The sequence below is a fragment of the Mesoplodon bidens genome (genome assembly GCF_964165515.1).
Source record: "Mesoplodon bidens genome assembly, chromosome: 5".
In the NCBI taxonomy this organism is placed as follows: Eukaryota; Metazoa; Chordata; class Mammalia; order Artiodactyla; family Ziphiidae; genus Mesoplodon; species Mesoplodon bidens.
Window position 1 is genome coordinate 67563799 of NC_138161.1, and position 21344 is coordinate 67585142.

The 21344-nt window shown below is 35.0% G+C and overlaps 1 protein-coding gene across 6 annotated transcripts in view; it reads left to right on the forward strand.

Annotated features, from left to right (window-relative positions):
- Positions 1-256: 256 nt before the first annotated feature.
- Positions 257-21344, forward strand: part of STXBP5L (syntaxin binding protein 5L) — a 380840-nt gene continuing 359752 nt past the window's right edge. For 4 of the 6 annotated variants that reach the window (XM_081235110.1, XM_081235106.1, XM_081235107.1 and 1 more), the window contains exons 1-2: positions 281-360; positions 1497-1693. In XM_081235110.1, the coding sequence (XP_081091236.1) occupies positions 1505-1693 (189 nt within the window). In that variant the 5' untranslated portion in view covers positions 281-360; positions 1497-1504. The other 2 variants (XM_081235109.1, XM_081235105.1) reach the window with 2 other exon arrangements.

The window sequence follows — 21344 nt, forward strand, 5'->3', positions numbered from 1 at the left end:
TTCCTTCCGCGCCTCGCACCGCGGAACTTGGCTATTTGGAGCCTAGGATTGGAGCCGAGGCTACTCCCGCCCTTTGACGTACCGGAGCTCTCCGCCCCTTTCGCGGGCCCCTAGCAGCCAGGGGAGAAGGGGCGGGCGAGCGAGGGGGTGGTTTGGGGGCGGGGCTTGCCTCCCACGGCGGGAGGGCGGAGCCTGCGGTGGAGACTGCCTGCTCCGGTAGGACCTCGGAGAGCGCCGGGCGCCGCTACCAGAGGGACTGGAGAAGCTGCCGGAGCCGGGCCGGACCGACGCCTGGGAGCCCGCCTCCCTCCGCACCCTCAGCTTTCCGGGCTGGCAGGCGGATAGTGGCGGCTGAGGAAGGTGCCTAAGTCGGGAGTCAGTCATCCCTCTGGGACGCCGACGTCGCCGTCCAACCGCGGCTCCCTCACACCTGTGTGTGTGTCTGTGCGCGTGAGCGCCCGCGCGCGTATGTCTGCGTGAGGGTGTTTGCGTGTGCTCCGGCTGGGCGCGCGAATGTCTGTGTGAGGGTGTTTGCGTGTTAGCGCGCCCGCGGGCGAGAGCCCAGCGCCTGGGCGCTCGGCCCGGGGAGGGACCGCGGGAGCGGCGGCTCTCCTTGCCCAGCAGGCTGTGGCGGGACTCGGGCCGCAACCGTCGTCACCACTGCCTCATGTCCCCCAAGAGCCACCGCCGTGCTGCGGGGAGAGCGGACGGGCGGGCTAGCGAGGCGGCGGCTGCGGGCAGAGCGGGGCGGGGGTGCTGGTGGTGGTGGTGGTGTGGAGGATGAGAGCAGGGGGGTGGGGTCAGAGACTCCGGGAGGGAAGGGGGAGACGGAGGGGGAAGCGGAGGCAGTCGGCGCCGCTGCTGGCCCCTCCCGTCGGCTGTTGCTGTGGGTCACCTGCAGGTGTTTGGGGGTCTGGGCTGTTCCGGGTGGAAATGGAAAACGGCCCCCTCACCACCCCGCGTTTCCAGTTGAGAAAAAGGGAGCGTTGAAGATGATGAGGGAGAGCCCAGAAGGTGGTGGCAGAATAAATACGAGCTCTCCCCCACCACCATTTTTCTGAAAATAAAATACTCTGAGCTCAACCTTTAGGAGGAAAGCCGACCTTTAAGAAAGAGAGTCTTGGTCTGATGGACTCTGGTTTGATTGTATAATAATGATGATATAATGCTAATGACGATGATGACACTGCCTTTTATTTTTACCCCGGTGCTGATAAAGCGTAGCTACAGCTGGGGATAAAGCCCTTGAAAATTTGGTGTCTGAGGAGGGAATACTGGTGCTTTTGGAGTTGTGTTTTCTTTTTCTTTTTGAAGGATATGCTTTTTGGAATTAAAATTTAACCAAAGGTTGATTTTTTTCCTTTTTTTTTACTCATTTAAAGCCAGTGCTCGTAAAATGCGGACTGACTACTGCCATGACTGATGAAAATCTAAACACTTTTACCCACGTATAATTCCATGTGTTAAGTCACCCTTTCCTTTGAATTTCTCAACAGCTTTTAAAATGAAGAAGTTTAATTTCCGAAAAGTTTTGGATGGCTTAACTGCCTCCTCCCCTGGCAGTAGTAGCAGCAGTGGCAGTAACAGTGGTGGCGGGGCTGGAAGTGGTTCCATGCATCCAGGAGGGAGTGCAGGGGTTCTCAGAGAGGAGATTCAGGAAACCTTGACTTCAGACTATTTCCAGATTTGTAAGGTAAGTTTTGAATTGGCTTAAAGCTTATTATTTCTTTATTTTACTACTGTGAGGAAAGAATTAAAACACTCTAGGGACTGGAAATTGTTGAGATGCCAGTATAAGAGAGTCTGGTGCAGAGAATTTTGTGGGTAGGTCAGTTTGAATTAAGATATTCCAGGCATCAACTTAAAAAGCAATGATAGTTTAAGAGGGAAATAAGCAAACATAAAAAGTAGACTCTGCAAGATAATATTAAGGCCCATTAATGGACTACTTATTAAATTTAATATTTATGTATAAATAGTTAATCCCATGCTGTCATTCAGAGAAACTAATTTTATTTCACTGTTCAGTATAAAATGATTAAAGCTATTAAGATGTTGCTAGAATTAAGTAGATAAGAGCTAGATGAATATGTCCATTTTAAAATATCTAATGGCAGTGTTTAAAATTCTGAATAAAAACACACCCAGATTCTTAAATTCTTAATAAACAAACAAACAAATGCTATGGGCTTAATACTTGTAAGAACTCAAAAATAGCCTGTGTTCTGGTTTAGTGAGGAAGCGTTTTTGGTAATTATGCTTTAATATTGAACTTCTAATAAATAAGCAAAAGAAAGAGTTTCTGATGGGGAGAGATGAGAATTTACAAAACAAGCATTGTGTTAATATATAGAGATAATTGTTTTATTTTCTGACATCAAGTGATTTATAATTTTTATTGTCCTTTTTTGGGGCGTAGTCTAAGAATGTGCTTTTGACCTGTCTTGTGCAGTAAGAAAGTTACAAAGTCATTCATATGATGCAGATGAATATAGTTTTATAAATGTGTTTGAATACATGAGAAGAAATAGTAAATTTTTGAAATTAAGTATTAAATTTTTCAGTAATTCAACACAAATTTTTTTGAAATTATTAAAATTATTTTTGTAGTAAACAGATTATGTATAATGGGATAAGTTTCAATTATTCCCTTAATCTCTGTCCCCAGTAGGGTCATTAAAAAAACAAATCTATAATTACTAAAATATTTTAAATTAGATTACATAAAAGCAAGTTTATTTAGAATTAGGTTAGACAAACAGATTTAATTCTAATCTACCCTGTGAAATTTGTATACAATACAATTTTGTATACAAAGTTGTATACAATTTTGTCCTCACTTTGAAATAATAGATATTTTGTTAGATTAGGGAGGAGCTTAATAGTGGTCATGAGGCAAATATGTGAAAGGGTCCTAAAGGCCAAATTTGAACTGCTAGGCAGGGGACTTAGGCCCTGATTCTCTAATCTTTGATGTATTACTATTACCATTCCAAGAATCTTAAAAAATTTCCAAAGTCTCTCAGTTCGTGAATATGATAGTAATGCAGGATAGTTTTAGTAGAGGTAAACTTGATATAGAAAAGATAAATTTCTGAAACAGAATGGCATTGGACTGTTGATGGTATAAACCGGTAGAGAAGGTTTTAAGTAAAACATTTCAGGGGAAATGGGTGAACGCAAGAGAGGAAAATGGGATAGATAATCACCTTCCTATTTATTTAGGCAAGACAGTCATGCAAAGTGGCAGAAGTTAAATATGTCTTACTTCAAAAACATATGGGATGGTAGGAAGAGCACTGGCCTAGGAATCAGAAAATTTATATTTTATTTAAAGCTCTGCCACTTGCCAGCCACATATTCTTTGGAAAGCCATTTATCTGCCTTGTGACTTGATTTTCTCATCTGTAGTATGGTAATAAATATTTCTGCTCTTCTTACCTAAGAGGGTAGTTGGGAAGATCAAACAAGACAATTAGGTGAAGGCAATGTATAAGTTGGAAAAGGCAATGAAACGCATATTTATATGATTGTTAAAGTTTTAAAATCACCTTGTTCTTGGTGGAATGACTATAACCAGTGGGTTATAAAATATTAGGTAACAATATTCAAAGAAATTATAAGGATAGAAAGCTATGTGAGCTGAACACTAATAGTATTGACATCTTACTAAGTGGGGAAAGTTCTGTGACATCTTTAGATAGGAATATAGTTAATTTAAAAAAGTGGTTATATGACTTTAGGTCACCTGGACTGTAATAAAATATGTAAAGATACATTAAGGAAACTCCAAAATTAAAACTGTTACTAGAATGGGGAATTAATTTGGACTCACTGATTAGATATGCAAAGAACATTCTGTTCTGAGTACTAAGCAGTTGGTACCTTCTGAGTACTTCTACCTTTTCAGTATGGCCAAAATTAAAGTAAAAATCAAGAATCTGCTCTTTTGAAAACTATCTTTCTCTCTATTATTTGATTGGTTGTCAAATTCTATCCTATTGCCTTAGTATTTTTACAATTTATTCCCTTCTCACCATCTCCAGTACTTGTTCATTCCACCATATTTTCTTGCCTGGCCTCTTTGTTTTTGTGTGTGTGTGTGTAAAATTTATTTTGGATCTATAACATGTTTACTGATTTGAATAAGGCTTATTTCATTAACATGTAATTTCCCCCCGTAACTGTTACTAACAGTGTACTCTGTTGAATCTCTCTCTGGTATCAGGTTCTCTTTAACAATTCAGTCCAATTTCATAACCTTAAAAAACACCTTTATTGTGAAAAGGAGGGACAAAAAGTGTTTAAAAAGCTTCTCTGACTGCACCTTGTTTTATAGTTTTGATTTTGGAACCATGTGAACATTTCATATAATTAAAAAATTTGGATCAAAAAGGAAAAAAACTCCTACAAATCTGAAACAGATGGATACAAATGAATCTAGGAGTATATAAAATTGATAGTATAAACCACACAGAAAAAAACAATTATTTCAAATGACATTAAAACTCAAACTTTTAATGGACCTCCATGGTGAGGTATATCCTAAATAGCAAAAAGAACCACAATGAAATATTCAGTTGCAATTCATAGTTCTTTTTTTTTTTGACCACACACCTTGTGCAAGTGAAAGCATGCAAGTGAAAGCTTGGAGTCCTAACCACTGGACCACCAGGGAAGTCCCACAATTGATAGTTCTGTTGTTAGTAGTAATACTAGTATTGTAGCTTTGAAACTATTTTAAGCATAATATACATTATATGTGTATATGTTATGTATATGTGTAAGCAAATACACAATCATGTTAATGTCATTAAAACCAAGATTTTCAGTGTGAAAGCAAAGGGATACAAATATAATAATTGATGATTTAATTTTTCACTTAAATTGGAAATATCCATATGAATGCATGATTTAGTTTTCTTTCTGAAATTCATATATTTCCTAGCTTTATTTACTGAGAGGGCATAGAAATAATGACAGTCTGGTAGAAGTTAGCATCCCCAGTGCTGAGCATAGTCTCTGAAAGCCATTTCCCAACAAAAGGAAGAAGGGATCCTTGAAAAGAATGGCTGATTCTAGGTCTGGGGCAGGAAATGTACCAGATGAGCTTGATACCTCTTGCTATGCCAGAAAGCAGGAATGCTTTCAATATCATTGGGATTGTGTGACAGGGGTCAACTTCAAGGAGTTCACATTGGCCAAATTTGGGACAATTTGAGCCTTGAATACTGCAATGTATAAAGCATAATGTACACAGGCATACCTCATTTTATTGTGCTTTGCTTAATTGCGCTTTGCAGGTACTGTGCTTTTTACAAATTGAAAGTGTGGCAACCCTGCGTCAAGTAATTCTATTGGAACAAATTTTCCAACAGCATTTGCTCATTCCATGTCTCTGTGTCACGTTTAGGTAATTCTCACAATAATTCAAACTTTTTCATTATAATTATATTTGTTGTGATCTGTGATCCGTGATCTTACTATTGTAATTGTTTTGGGGCACCACGAACCTGTGCCCATTTTTTTTTTTTTAACATCTTTATTGGAGTATAATTGCTTAATGGTGTGTTAGTTTCTGCTGTATAACAAAGTGAATCAGCTGTACATATACATATATCCCCATATCTCTTCCTTCTTGTGTCTCCCTCTCTCCCACCCTCCCTATCCCATCCCTCTAGGTGGTCACAAAGCACAGAGCTGATCTCCCTGTGCTATGCAGCTGCTTCCCACTAGCTATCTCTTTTACATTTGGTAGTGTATATAATATGTCCATGCCACTCTCTCAGTTTGTCCCAGCTTACCCTTCCCCCTCCCCGTGTCCTCAAGTCCATTCTCTAGTAGGTCTGCGTCTTTATTTCCATCCTGCCCCTAGGTTCTTCATGACCTTTTTTTTTTTTTTTTTTTTTATATTCCATATATATGTGTTAGCATACAGAATTTGTTTTTCTCTTTCTGACTTACTTCACTCTGTATGACAGACTCTAGGTCCATCCACCTCACTACAAATAACTCAATTTCATTTCTTTTTATGGCTGAATAATATTCCATTGTATATATGTGCCACATCTTTTTTATCCATTCATCTGTTGATGGACACTTAGGTTGCTTCCATGTCCTGACTATTGTAAATAGAGTTGCAATGAACATTGTGGTACATAACTCTTTTTGAATTATGGTTTTCTCAGGGTATATGCCCAGTAGTGGGATTGCTGGGTCATATGGTGGTTCTATTTTTAGTTTTTTAAGGAACCTCCATACTGTTCTCCATAGTGGCTGTATCAATTTACATTCCCACCAACAGTGCAAGAGGGTTCCCTTTTCTCCACACTCTCTCCAGCATTTATTGTTTGTAGATTTTTTGATCATGGCCATTCTGACCAGTGTGAGGTGATACCTCATTGTAGTTTTTATTTGCATTTCTCTAATTAATGATGTTGAGTATTCTTTCATGTGTTTGTTTTGCCTGGTCTCTTGAAATCACTTCCTAACTGATTTTGTCACCTCTTGTTTTACCCTATTCCAATTCATTTTGTTATAATAATGGTTATTTCTGAATTATAATGTAATTATGTCATTTTTCCTGCTAAAAATTCTATTTTGGTTTCCCTAGAGCAGTGGTGATCTAGAAACAAAAGTCTTATGTAAAATTCCAGCAAAATAACACCTATTAAAACAAATAAATATGGTACTTTATTGGTGTACATTAAAAAAATAAATTATAATAAATTATTCAGCCAATAAATAAAAAAACCTTTTTTTTTTATATTTGGTTTTGTTGTATGGTATTATCCATAGACAGGTCGTAGGACATTTGCTAACCTTAAAAAAGTAGAAGTACAACCTTTATAATCAGTGACACATCTATATGATGTTCAAAAAGAGAAATGGTAGAAGACATTTTTGTTCAAGGTCAGCAAAAAACAGGTTAATGGCATCGGTTTACTGCAATCTGTTTTAAGTTCAGTATGTATGTATTTGAATGCCCATGTTGTTCAGATGTTTGTGCAGTAATGAACTGCCTTTTCCAAAGTTGAATTCCATGACACAATTTGAAACCACTGCTCTATACACTAAACTTCAAACTGTTTAATTGATCTTTATATAGTTCCTTTCAGAAGGGGCTCATGTTTACTTTCCATCCTCATTTCCTTGATACCCTAAATATATTGTATTCCCTGAAAGCACCATATTTTCTCATATCTCAATGCCTTTTCTTAGCTTATTGCTACGGATTAGAATATCTCTTCCAGCTTTAATATAATTAGAGAATTCCAGTTACTTTTCATTACTTTGTAGTTGAAACACCATCTATATGAAACCAGCTCTGACCACTGCCTTCCTCATCTACCCACCCCAGGCAGAGTTAGGTTTTTTTCCCACCCTCTTCTCTGTTTGCTTATAGCATCTGCTATAGTGTGAATTTAGCAACTTATTGTGGTTAAAAAAGATTTTTTTTTGTCACTACTATTATACTATGAACTCTGGGAGACAATTATATTTTATTTTCTTATTATTGTTAGGCTGCTCACTACCTATTAGGCCACTGGTTCTTAACTCTGTCTAAAAGAAAGATTTCTAGCTCCACCCCAGTCTTAGAAAATCAGAGTTTCTAGGAATGGGGCCTAGGCACTTGCATTTTTAAAAAAGACCCCACAGGAGATTCTGATGCACAGTCAATATTGAGAACCAGTATAGCAGGCACTTGATATACTTTATGAATGAAGTAGCATATACATGGTTGGTTGATTAATTGAAGAGATTAAAGCATAAAGTCATTAATAATGATATATGTCTTAAACATTTTATTTTAAATGAAAACATTTAAATATGCGTCAATTTACAGATCACTTGATAAATGACCAAGATTATTTTGTTGCACACTGGTTCTCTGATTAGAGTTCTATGTGAACTTCTCATCCATAAACCATCCCAAATTCATTATGTGCAAGTTTCAGTTTTTGTTTGTTTAAAGTAGAATAAGGAGGAAACTTCAGTGTCAGATGAGATATATATTTCAACAAGCAAATAAATTCTCTCTCTCTCTCTATATATATATCTATATATACACACATATATATATATATCAGCTGACAGATTATATACATGGGTGTATAATCTAGATGAATATATATATATATATATATACAGACCTATATACAAAGTATAGATGAACATACATATGTGTGTGTGTGTGTATATATATATATATTTTTTTTTTTTTTTTTTCTTTCTAGATTTATTTTGTGTTCATACCTATAGCTACCTGGCCCACACCTAGTTAGTCTGGGAGCAGGAAAGTGTGAGTATTCTAGCTACAAGTTTACTAGTTTCAAGCATTTAATGAACCATTAGTATCAGTCTATGTTTTACAAAGAGAATGGAGAGTTTTTGTTAATCTAGTAATTTGCTTAAGTTAAAATTAGAAAGCTTTATCTGTAAAATATCCCATTTGACCTTCGTAACAGTCCTATAAAGAAACCAAGGATAGCGTTAATATTTTCCTTTTACTGAGAAGATATTTGAGACCAGAGAATTTAAGTGGTATCCTTACCCAAGTTGGTAAGAGACATAGATAAGTTTAATGATATATGTCTTTTTTTGATTCTCAAATCCAGTACTTTTTCTGCTTCATTTTTCTTACTTATTAGAAAAGGCAACATGATTAATTCCTTAGGAAACATAGAGACTTTGAGAAGATAAAGACTATTCTGTTGCCTCTCCCTTAAAAATACATCTCAAATACATCTCGAATCTGACCATGTCTCTTCCACCACATGTCTTGCCTGGGCTACTATTTTATGGCCTTTTTGGGTTTCCCCTGCTTTCACTCAGTCCTCACCACAGTCTCATAATAGGTAGAAGAATCCTTTTAAAATTTAAATCATATCATGTCATTCCTGCTCAGAATTACTCAATGGCTTTTCATTTCTCTTAAAAATAAAATCAAAAGTCCTGTTATGTCTTACAAAGCTCTAAATGATCTGGCCCCTGACAAGACATGATTTTCAACTGTTTTCTGTTACTTATTCTGCACCAGCTACACTTGCTTTCTTACTGTTTCTCAGACATGATTCCTGCCTCAGGGCTTTTTGCATTTGCTGTTTCCTTTACATGGAACATTTCCCCCCCAAATAATTATATTACTTGTTCCCTTTACATCATTCAGTTCTTAGTTCAACTCTTAACTTCTCCGAGAGATCTTCATTGACCACTGCTCATCCCCTTTACTCTCTACCCTTATCCTGATATTTTTTCTTGGTAACACTTATAACTACCTGTTATTAAATTATATATTTATTTGCTTGGTTTTTTGCTTCTCCTATTATGATGTAACTCCATGAGGACAGGGCTTTATTTGGTTCACAACTATCTCTAATTCCTAGAGCAGAGCCTGCCACATAGAAGGCAGTCAAATATTTGTTGAATGAATGAATGAGAGCAAGGAATCTGATAGAGTGATGTATTAAGAGCAAACTAGATATATTTTGAACAATTTTTTGGAATAGGCTTTTATTAAATACATTTTATATTACATAAACACAAGGAAACCATTGAGCAAAAGAGTGACACCACTTTAGGAACATGGTATATATTTTTTAGAAAGATATGGAAAAGAAGATTGTAGAAAGATTCAGTTAAATTTATTTCAATTTTTATTTTTGTTTCCAAATGATCTTTTTAGGGGAACAATTCAGAAATATTAGACTGACAGTGACAAACACCCAGGATGTTCTAGACCTAATTAACAAAATAGACAAAATAAATATATCACTAGAACCAGATGGCATAATACCTGAAGTTTGAATAAACTCTTAAATTAGCCAACTCACTATTCATCAATTTATAAGTTGAATTTATAAATGGTCATGGTGTCAGAGACAACATGTAGATAACTAGTGTAACTTCTTACGTGGAAATGGATTTGTAATCATGATATTCATACCAAACATAATATCAGATCTTCCCAGATAAACTGGTGTAAGCTCAGAAACATAGTCGTGGACTATGGAGAGTTGGGCTTTCCAGGACCCTGGAAAGCTGAAAGGAGATTAATTGCCTAGATATCCCTTCTTCAGGTTTTTCATTGTCCCATATTCTTCCAATTTCATATCATTTTACTTGGGAGATTCTGTACCTGAGATTGGCACAAGACCATGATCATAGTTCCACATTTCTTCAGTTTTCATTCATTAAAAGAACTGTACAAGATTCCCTGAGATGTGTGGACTTGTCTCATTCTATACTTATAAATGGGTTGAATAAAACATAGTACAGTTGACACTGCAGGATAACTTATTATGGATAAAGCATCTGACAAAGACTTCATGCTCCTGTCACTAGAATGTACAGTAGTGAATAGACATCTTTAAGAATAGTAATGGAGGCAAACCAGAAGAATTAAGCTCTCTTGTTAGGATTGAGGTGTTAACAAATTTAAGAACCAAAAAGAATTAAAATAAAAATTTTTTAAGAGCTAGAAAATCCAAAGCCAAGTTATTCAGTACTCTAGGCTCTCTACTTTGCCTATCCTGAGAGCATAAGCGTGCAGGGACAGGCTTGAGTAAGGGAGTATAGATTTGTGGGAAGTATGATTACAAATTTTTTAGGTTACCATAGAGAACAATTATGTTTTCTCACAAAAGGTCCTTTGGTGCTAGTATATTGTCAGCAAGTTGGGCTGTTGGTCTCATTTAGTATGACAGTTCTTATGTTCTTAAAAACAAACAGTGTCGTGCTTTGTGTATGTCTCAATATAGAACTAATTTAAAATCTTACGTAATTTCTGACTTTGGTTATCTGTAGGATTATCAGTAATGATTAGAGTAGATTACTATCTCCTGAAGTTTAGTGCATTTCTGTAGACCCCTTCCGACTTGACTTGAAGATGTGCCAGTGAAAAATCATAGTTAAGTTTCATAGTTTACTTGTAATGATAGAATGATTATATTGATTTCCTACATTATGGTTCCATGAACCATTTACATATTAGTTTAATAGCAATAACTTTGACTGTATCCATTAAAGGTTTCAAGTACAATAGAAGTCCTGTTTTAAGCTTTTAAATTGAGTTTTTCTTCAGAGAAAATTGAGTTTTTGTTCCTACTTAATTGTCAAAATAATAATCTTTATAAAATATCTTAGTTAGAGCAAGAGTTCTTTTCTTTTTTAATTTAAAAAAGAAGATAACTTTTCTTCTTTTTAATATTTGAAGGCTAATCTTTTGATGTGTGTTAAACACAAGTGTTTTTATTTAAAAATATATATTAAGCATATCGGGGAATCATTTCTACTTATCTAAGTAAAGCTAAAGGTTATTTATAAGGACTGGTAGAAAATCAGTGATTAAGTTTTAGAAAGAAAAAAATAGAAATTGTATTTAAAGGATTTATAGAAGGTAGTTGTAAACAATAGAATATAAGACTTCCAAAAAGTGCATAATAGGCCTACTGTGATACATGTAGAGAGGCTTGGTTAAATGGAGCATTCATAGTCACTGAAGGAATACAAGATGTTTTGATGTTTATTATTCAAAAAATATTTATTATACAGAGTTAAAAATGATTAGGACATAAACCATTCTCAGCTAACTGACTCTAATGAGTGAAATAATGTGTTTTGGTTGATTTATCAGAGAAATCACTTATGGTACTTTCTAGATACTAGAAAGAAGAGTATGATTTTAGTTCTATTGGAGGCCCCAAATTACCAGTTGTTGTTGATGGTGTAGAGAATGACTTTGAATATATTATGTAATGATGATACATTATCAATATAATGAATTTTAATTAAAAAATATAATATTTAATGTATTAATTTTAGTTGTGTCTTATAATTGGATTATATATATACAGTAAGTATCTCTTGAATTGAAAATAGCATAGGGGGCTTCCCTGGTGGCGCAGTGGTTGAGAGTCCGCCTGCCGATGCAGGGGACACGGGTTCGTGCCCCAGTCTGGGAAGATCCCACATGCCGCGGAGCAGCTGGGCCTGTGAGCTGTGGCCGCTGGGCCTGCGCGTCCAGAGCCTGTGCTCCGCAACACAAGAGGCCACAACACTGAGAGGCCCGCGTACCGCAAAAAAAAAAAAAAAAAAAAAAAAAAAAAAAAAAAAAAAGAAAATAGCATAAAGGCAACAAATAATGGTGGTTTTAGATGTAGGTTTAATACCTGGATTTAAAAGGTAGGGTAGCTAGAGAAAACTGTTATGTTTCTTCAGTTTTTCTCCTCTGTTAATCATCTATAGATTTCAGTCACATTAGAAATCTAGTACTTTACCTAAATGAACACAATAAAATTAGACGATCATGAAAATTTATTGGATGGCTTAATGTTCAGTCTAATTTGTTCATTATAAATTGACTAAAAACCTGTCTATAAGTCTGCAAACCAAAAAAAGTTTGAAAATAAGTAGTACAGTAAATTGAGAAGTTAGGTTGAGTCTGAGGGAAATGCTTAGTTTGTCATTTAAGTAGATGGAAAATGTAAAGCTAGCAAAGGAGACATAGGAGAACTGAGCAGAATGATATGAGGAAAACTCAAAAGTAGAAGCAGATAATCTGAAGCTTTCTTAAGAAAGATTATTGAGACAAATTCAAGAGTATCTCAGCATTGTAAAGAGATCAAGGATGGTGAAAACAAAACAAGCAAACAAACCAGAACTACCAAGAGACAGCTGAATTAGACCAAGAGGAAGTTGATTAGGGTAAAAATATTTATGGTAAAATGATGGACAGAATTAAGGTCACACTATAATAGAGAGTAGAATTGATAGGATTAGTACTTTTAAGAGTAAGTATGTAAATTGATTTTAAATAAGAGAAAAGTGTTGGGAAAGTAGCAGAGATGGTAGATTCTGATAGCATTTTGGTATATTGTAGGGGGGTAATGCAGTCTGTCCACAGAGGAGAAATTGAGGCTACCAGAAAACGAAGAGTAGGGTGGGAAATAGAGGTATGATTTGCCCTTTAAAATAGTAAGGGTATCTTCCTAACAGTTTACTGTTGTTTAGAAATTTGCAAGGGCTTCTTTTCCACAAATGCCACCAGCAGATTATACTTTTGTCAACAATGCTCTGTTTTCTCCTTTTAGTACCCCCAGACTTAGACCTGCATCATTCATGGTATAAATTTTACTCTTGCAAGATAATTCCCTCTCTCTCTTAAGACAAGACCAGGTTAGCATGATATAAAAGCTTTGTTATTTTGTTTTTCAAGACAAAGGCAAGCTTCCCTAATTGAATTTATAGTTATTAAAAAAGAAAACAAAAGCAAACAAAATAAGACACAAGAAAAAGAAATATCCTGAGCAGTAAAAGATTATTTTAAATGAAAAAAAAAAAAAGTAAGGGTATCTGATTTGGAAATTTTTCTTTACTTGAGGAGAATACATATTTCATTTGAATTCTCAGTAAACTCTGTGCTTTATCTCCATATAAAAATACGTGGTTCTACTAGAAGATTGTATTAGTTTCTATTTCTGCTGCAACAAATTACCAAAAACTGAGTGGCTTAAAACAACACAAATTTATTATCTTATAGTTCAGGAGGTAAGAAGTTTGAAATGGGCATCACTGGGCTAAAATCCAGGCATTGGTAGGACTGCATTCCTTTCTGGAGGGTCTAGGAGAGAGTGTTTTCTTTCCTTTTCCAGCTTTTATAGGCTGCTCACAATTCCTTGACTAGTGGCCCCCTTCTGTTGTCAAAGCCAACAGTGGCCAGTTGTATCTTTCTCACATTGCATCACTTTAACTCTCCTGCTTTCCCCTTCCACGTTTAAAGACACTCGTGATTACATTGGGCCCAACAGGATAATCCAGATTAATCTCCCCATCTCAAGGTCCACTGATTAGCAGTCTTCATTCCATCTGCAACCCTTAACTCCCCTTTGCAATATAACCTAACATATTCACAGGTTCTTTGGGGAGCCAGTATTCTGCCTTTCACAAAGATGCTCATTACTTTCACCTGTCTTTTGTTTTTCAGTTACTTTATGGAAAACAAAATAATAACAGAGACAATAGTATAATAAATTCTCAGCTTCAACGATTGTCAACTTTGTAAATCTTCGTCTCCCATTTCATTATTTTAATGCAAACCCCAGACATACCATTTTATCTGTAAAAACTTCAGAGATCAGATAAGGACTACATCTCTCCTTTAAAAGCTATGAACCCCAAACCACTGGCACATCTAAAAACATTAACAAAATTTCTTTATATAATCTAATATGCAGTTAATGTTTAAATTTCCTAAATTGTTCCATAGTATCATTTTATAATTGAATTGTTTGGATTGGGATCCAAACAAGGTCCACATTTCATTTTCATCTGACTTGAACTTATCTTTAGTTAAATTTGTGTGCTGTTACAGAGTCTGTTGGTTTCTTTTGAGATCAGCTATCCTGTGCTTTTGTGTGTGTTGTTGAGAACAAAGCTCTCTGATTCATTTCTGAACTGGACGACTATATGTGAGGAAGTGGGTGGGCTGTGCAGTGTACCACAAGATGAAAAGTAGACTTAAAAGTTATTTTCTAGAGATGGTCACATCTTTTAAGGAATTGGAAAATAATATTTTAAGTCAGCCTGAGCTATTCTTACTTTTTGTTGCTACTGTGGGGTATATTTCCCTGAGAATATTAGAAAAGAGGAAAATATAAAAGACATAGGATATATCAAAGTGAATAAGAGTGGAGTCGATTTTTTAGGTTGCACTCAACAGTATTAATTTTTATCTATGAAATAACTTACTGGAGGGATAGGATGGGATCCCGTTGCACATCTCTTTTTTTAAGTGAATATTTAAAAGACAGGTGAAGAAAGAAAATATTTGCAAGGACTCACGCTACTTAGAATTATATAGCAAGAAGCTGAAAGTGGATTGGTCAAGTCTATTAACGTAGATTTCCTCTACATTATAGGATATCAGATTAATAGACTAAATATACTTGAAGAACTGAATTAGAGTGCATTAAGAGGAGGAGCAGAATACTGATGAGGAACGTACTTTGATTTATTGAGAAATCCATTTATAAATAATTTGTACACTATTTTTATTGGTTACTTATATAATTCAAAAGCCTCCTGGTAGTTTATTATAGGATCTTTCTTTGCTTTTTCCAGTTCTATCTTAACCAAAATTCCGTTTCTATTTGAGGTAATATTCAATACTCTTTTTTTAAAATTCTGGTTTTAATGAGATATAATTCACATACAGCACTGTATAAGTTTAAAGTGTACAACATAATGATGCAATTTACATCTATCATTAATTAGCACAATAAGTTTAGTGAATATCCATCATCTCATATAGGTTCAAAATTAAAGAAATAAAAAAATTTTTCTTGTGATGACAACTTTTAGGATTTACTCTTAACAACTTTCACATATAATTAGCAGTGTTAATTTTATTTATCATTTTGTACATTACATCCCTGGTACTTATTTATTTTATAACCAGAAGTTTGTACCTTTTGACTGCCTTCATCCAACGTCCACCCCCCACTCCACCTCTGGTAGCCACAAATCTGATCTCTTTTTCTATGAGTTTGTTTGTTGGTTTGTTTGTTTTTGAAGTATAACTGACCTACAACACTATGTTAGTTCCTGTTACACAACATAGTGATTCAATATTTCTCTACATTTCAAACTGATCAATATTCAGTACTCTTTTGTTCTGACAGAGGTATTAGTATTAGCTTACGCATTAGGTGAATTCATTTACTTATTATGTATGTTACTTATTATGTACTTATTTATTAAAGACCTATATTATGTATAACTCTATATTAGGCACTTTTTAACTAGGCCATCATTTTTTGGGAATGAGTTTGCAAGGCCAGCACCCACTATATGAACCATTTATATTTTTATGGGATTAATGGTTTGCATCATGTGTACTTCATTTTTTTGGCAACTTTTATGAAACTTCCTCTTTTATTTTTTTTAATGAAATTTTAAAAAATGGCTTAAATTCTTTGCTTCTTGCCTCCTCTTTATTTGTACTTCTGCTATTTTTGCATCATTTTTAACTTATTTATTGTCTTTCTCTTTCTATTCTCTTGGCTAAAAGCTCTTTTATTCTAAAATGAAAGAACCTGGAAAATGTTTAAAACATATTTCTTTTGTCACAATTTTCATTCTCCTAACAAGTCTAATAGTTTTATTGGGACTATTAATATACCAAAATAGCTGTTTAAGTCACAGATTCTCTTTTATTTATCAGTATTCTCTTTAAAGGATTGAAAGGTGTTTAAACTTGGTATGCTCAGTGTAATCCTCAAAGAATTATCTTCAAATCATGCTGTTTGATAACTAACCTAATTTCTATCTTCATTCAAAACAGGATTATACATTTATGATAAAAAATCTTATTTAATTTAAACATTTTTCACATGCCCATGTATTTTATTCTGAGGAGAGCTATAGGTTTAAGAAGCTTGGAGTAAAAGATAAATATTGAGAGGATTGGATACTAGGAGCAGAACACTCGAGAGCTGACAGCTGAAAGCAACATAGGAAAGAGCAGGGAAGCAATAATTTGAGGTATAATTTACACATCATAAAAGTAACAGATTTTAAGTGCTCAATTCAATGAGTTTTCAGTTATAAACACTATGTAACCATCAGTCAAAATATGATGTAGCATATCTTAAATTTTAAAAAGTTTCTTCCTGCCCCTTTCCAGTCAGTTTCTACTTCCACCACTTTCCAGAGGCAATGAATTCTTAACTTTTATCACCATAGCTTAGTTTTGCCTGTTTTTGGACTTCATATAAATAGAATCACACAGTATGTATTGTGTGTATGTGTCTATGTGTGTGTGTATGTCTTCTTTCATGCAACATAATGTTTTTGATATATGTCTGTGGTGTTGAATCTATCAGCAATTTTTCTCTTTTTTATTGCTGAGTAATAGTCCATCAGACATTTTTATTGAAAAATTATATTTCTATTACAAATATAAACACGCTCATAACAGAAAATACAACAGGTAGAGAGAAAAACACTCCTAAATTATTCAAATTTGTACTTTGAATACTCAGATACAGATAATGATTAGTGATTTTTTTGAGGTACATTTTATATCAGAATTTTTTGTTTAATTTTTTGTTATGTGGAAATAAATGACCACCCATATGAGAACAGATGCTGTTTTTTCAAAGCTCGCTATAGCAAGGGAGTCAGTGACCATTACTTGCTTTTGGCAAAGACTCAAAGACCAGCAAGGGAGTGGGGAAAGCTTTATACTGAAAAAAAGGGTAAGCTTCAGGTATGCTCCTTTTTTTTTTTTTAAATTGAAGTACAGTTGATTTACCATGTTGTGTTAGTTTCAGGTATACAACAAAGTGATTCAGTTATATATATGTATATGTATATATATGTTCTTTTTTCAGATTCTTTTCCATTATAGGTTATTACAAGATACTGAGTATAGTTCCTTATGCTATACTTATTTATTTTATACATAGTAGTATGTATCTGTTGATCCCAAACTCCTAATTTATCCCTCCCCCCCTTCCCCTTTGGTAAGCATAAGTTTGCTTTCTATGTCTGTGAGTCTATTTCTGATTTGTAAGTATGTTCATTTGAATCATTTTTTTAGATTCCATATATAAGTGATATCATATGATATTTGTCTTTCTCTGTTTGAGCTACTTCACTTAGTATGATAATCTCTAGGTCCATCCGTGTTGCTGCAAATGGCATTATTTCACTCTTTTTTATGGCTGAGTAAGGTCTGCTCTTATTGGAGGTTGTTGGCATGAGAAGCTGGAGGCAGACTAACTATAAGTAGGGCATCCTATATGATTGGTTTGGGAATCATATTTGGCTTTCTTATTAGTACTGAGTTTGAAGTGTTGTGGAGGAGGGGTCTGCAAAAATTAGGGAGCCCAGCAGTCATTGACCAAATCTTAATGTTCTGGGCTGATAGCTGCAGAGGTTGTGGTTTGACTTCCTGGAATGATTGCTGCAGGGATTGTGGCTTGGTTTTCTGAGCTTACTTGCTGCTGCAGAGTTTGTGGGCCAGAGCTCTGTTGTCATACCTGGTCCAGCATTATATATTGTATTGTATGTTCAGTCTCTCAGTTGTATTTTGGTTTGTGTTGTGGATCCTATATAGAATTCTACATCCTAGGATTTTTTTTGCTTATTATTAAACATTCATGTTTTTTTCATGTTGTTAAGATTTTTTTCTTTGCATAGTTTAATGGCTTTAGAACAGTCCATCTAGTGGATGCCCTCTTACTTTATTATTGGAAATTCAGGTGGTTTCAGTTTTCCATTCTTTTAATAATGCTGTTATGAATGCCTGTGAGCATTAAACCTTCTGCATATTTATTATTATTTCCTCAGACTAGATTCCTAGAGGTAAAATAGTTGGGTTATATAGACATCTCTCTCTCTCTCTCTCTCTCTCTCTCTCTATATATATATATATATATATATATATGAGTTGGGTTATATATCTTGCTGAATTACTTTCCAAAAGGATTCACCAATTTAAACTCACTTTAGTAATATATAACTGCCAGTTAAATAGTAGTCACCAGCTTTAGATATTTTAAAATATTTTTTCTAATTCAGTAGATGAAAAATAGAATTTATTTTAATTTGTAGTTTTTGATTATTAGTGACCTTGATTATTTTTCCATATATTTATTAACCAGTTGAGTTTCTTCTTTCATGAATTATTTTTTCATATCCTTTACCCTCTTATCTATTTGTTCTTAGTAATTTTATATTAGTTTGTATAACATTTTTATATATTAAGCATATTAATCCGTTGTCTATTTTTGTGAAAATATTCCCTAGTTCATGATTTTCATTTATATATATACATATATATATATATATTTACATGTATTTATTGATTTTTTTTTGTATGTATTGGTCCCTTTTTTTTTTTTAATCTCCTAAGCAAGGAAGTGCCTCTAAAATTCAGAGTTTTGGTTAAATACCTATTTCTATTTTTTTTCTGGTGCTTTGATATTATATATTTTAACATTTTTATCCAAACAGAATTTGGTTGCATAGTGTGACTTTAAAATGATTTTTCCCACAAATAGACAATCAGTTTTAACATACCACTTGATAACTGATTCTTCCTTTTTCTACTGTTTGTGATACTCCTTTGTCATATATTAACATTTGATATGTATTAGGATTTGTTTCTGGTATTACAATGTTTTTATATCTTTCTGCCTGTTCTTATACCAATACCATACTGACAATTTTCAGGCAAAAGACTGATCAAAATAATGTGTGGGCTGGGTTTTGGAATATTTGAAAGGAAATGCAGTGTCTGTGCCCATCAACCAAAGACTGTATAAATATGGTCAAACAAATCTGGGTTTATTACAGCAAAGGAGATTGCATACCATAGGGAACCATGAGACATCCTGGTAAGAGGATGTTAGGAAGGGCTTGTTATAGGATACAGGCTTGGGTTAGGTGATTTTAGCAAAGTTCAAAGAAACATAAATTGAGTGTTGTTAGAAAGTTGGGGGCATTTCTGTCATTTGGTGTCCTAAGAATTTTTATCCAGGAAGCAAGAGAAATGACATAAAACTATAATTGCTACAGAGCAGCAGTTGCTTATGTTAGCTAGATGAGGGGAACGTTTAATCATTAGTGTGGTTTGCGCAATGTTCTTATATTTATCTGACCTAGACATGGTTCTGCAGTGGTTTTGTTTTTATCTTGCTTCATAGAGTGGCCTTGTTTGATATCTGTGTTCTGTGAAATTGTTCATGTTCAACAGGAGAACACCATGGCCTGCCTAGCTGTTAGTGCCAGGCAAGCTCCAGCTGACAGCTGTTAGAGGCTGCTTTTTTTCTCTTTTAGCAATTTATTACTTTTAAAGTAGCATTGGTAGCTAAAGTTCCTACAATATGTTGCTAAGCAGGCCTGGTTCAATACTTAGACAAGAGAAATTTTTCTTACTGACAACCAACAATCCATGTTGGTTGATTTGAATTTGTTATATAATTGTTGGACAACAGCTATTGTTTAGTATAATTATACAGTTGAAATAGTGTACTTGAAAACAACTATCCTAAATAAGTATAATTCCTTGTTTTCTTTTCATTTGCACTATTTCTCCATTTATTCATATTTTCTTTTCCTCTCCATTTTGAGAAAATAATGCAGATTTTACTCCCTCTGTAAAATGCTCCCTGGCAGGCAACCAGGTAACTCTCTTTTTAGGTTTTTTTAAAAAAATTAATTAATTTATTTATTTTTGGCTGCGTTGGGTCTTCATTGCTGTGCATGGGCTTTCTTTAGTTGTGAGCGGGGGCTACTCTTCATTGAGGTAGCTTCTCTAGTTGCAGAGCACGGGCTCTAGGCATGCGGGCTCCAGTAGTTGTGGCTTTCAGGCTCTAGAGCACAGGCTCAGTAGTTGTGGCGCATGGGCTTAGTTGATCTGTGGCATTTGGGATCTTCCCAGACCAGGGATTGAACCCATGTCCCCTGCATTGGCAGGTGTTTCTTAACCACTGTGCCACCAGGGAAGTCCTCTTTTTAGTATTTAAGGAACTTCTATACTGTTCTCCATGGTGGCTGTACCAATTTATATTCCCACCAACAGCATAGGAGGGTTCCTTTTTTTCCACACCCTCTTCAGCATTTATTATTTGTAGACTTTTTGTTGATGGCCATTCTGACCAGAGTGAGGTGGTACCGTATTGTAGTTTTGATTTGCATTTCTTTAATAATTAGCGATGTTGAACATTTTTTCATGTGCCTTTTGACCATCTGTATGTCTTCCTTGGAGAAATGTCTATGTAGGTCTTCTGCCCATTTTTTGATTGGGTTGTTTGTTTTTTTGTTATTAAGTTGTATGGGCTGTTTGTATATTTTGGAGATTAAACCTCATTTGCAAACATTTTCTCCCATTCTGAGGGTTGTCTTTTCGTCTTGTGTATGGTTTCCTTTGCTGTGCAAAGCTTTTGAGTTTAATTAGGTCCCATTTGTTTATTTTTGTTTTTATTTTCATTACTCTAGGAGACAGATCCAAAAAGATATTCCTGTGATTTATGTAAAAGAGTGTTCTGCTTTTGTTTTCTTTTAGGACTTTTATAGTATCTGGTCTTACATTTAGGTCTTTAATCCATTTTGAGTTTATTTTGGTGTATGGTGTTGGAGAATGTTCTAATTTCATTCTTTTACATGTAGCTGTTCAGTTTTCCCAGCACCACTTATTGGAGAGACTATCTTTTGTCCATTGAAGAGACTATCTTTTGTCCATTGAATATTCTTGCTTCCTTTGTCACAGATTAATTGACCATAGGTGCATGGGTTTATTTCTGGGCTTTCTATCCTGTTCCATTGATCTATATTTC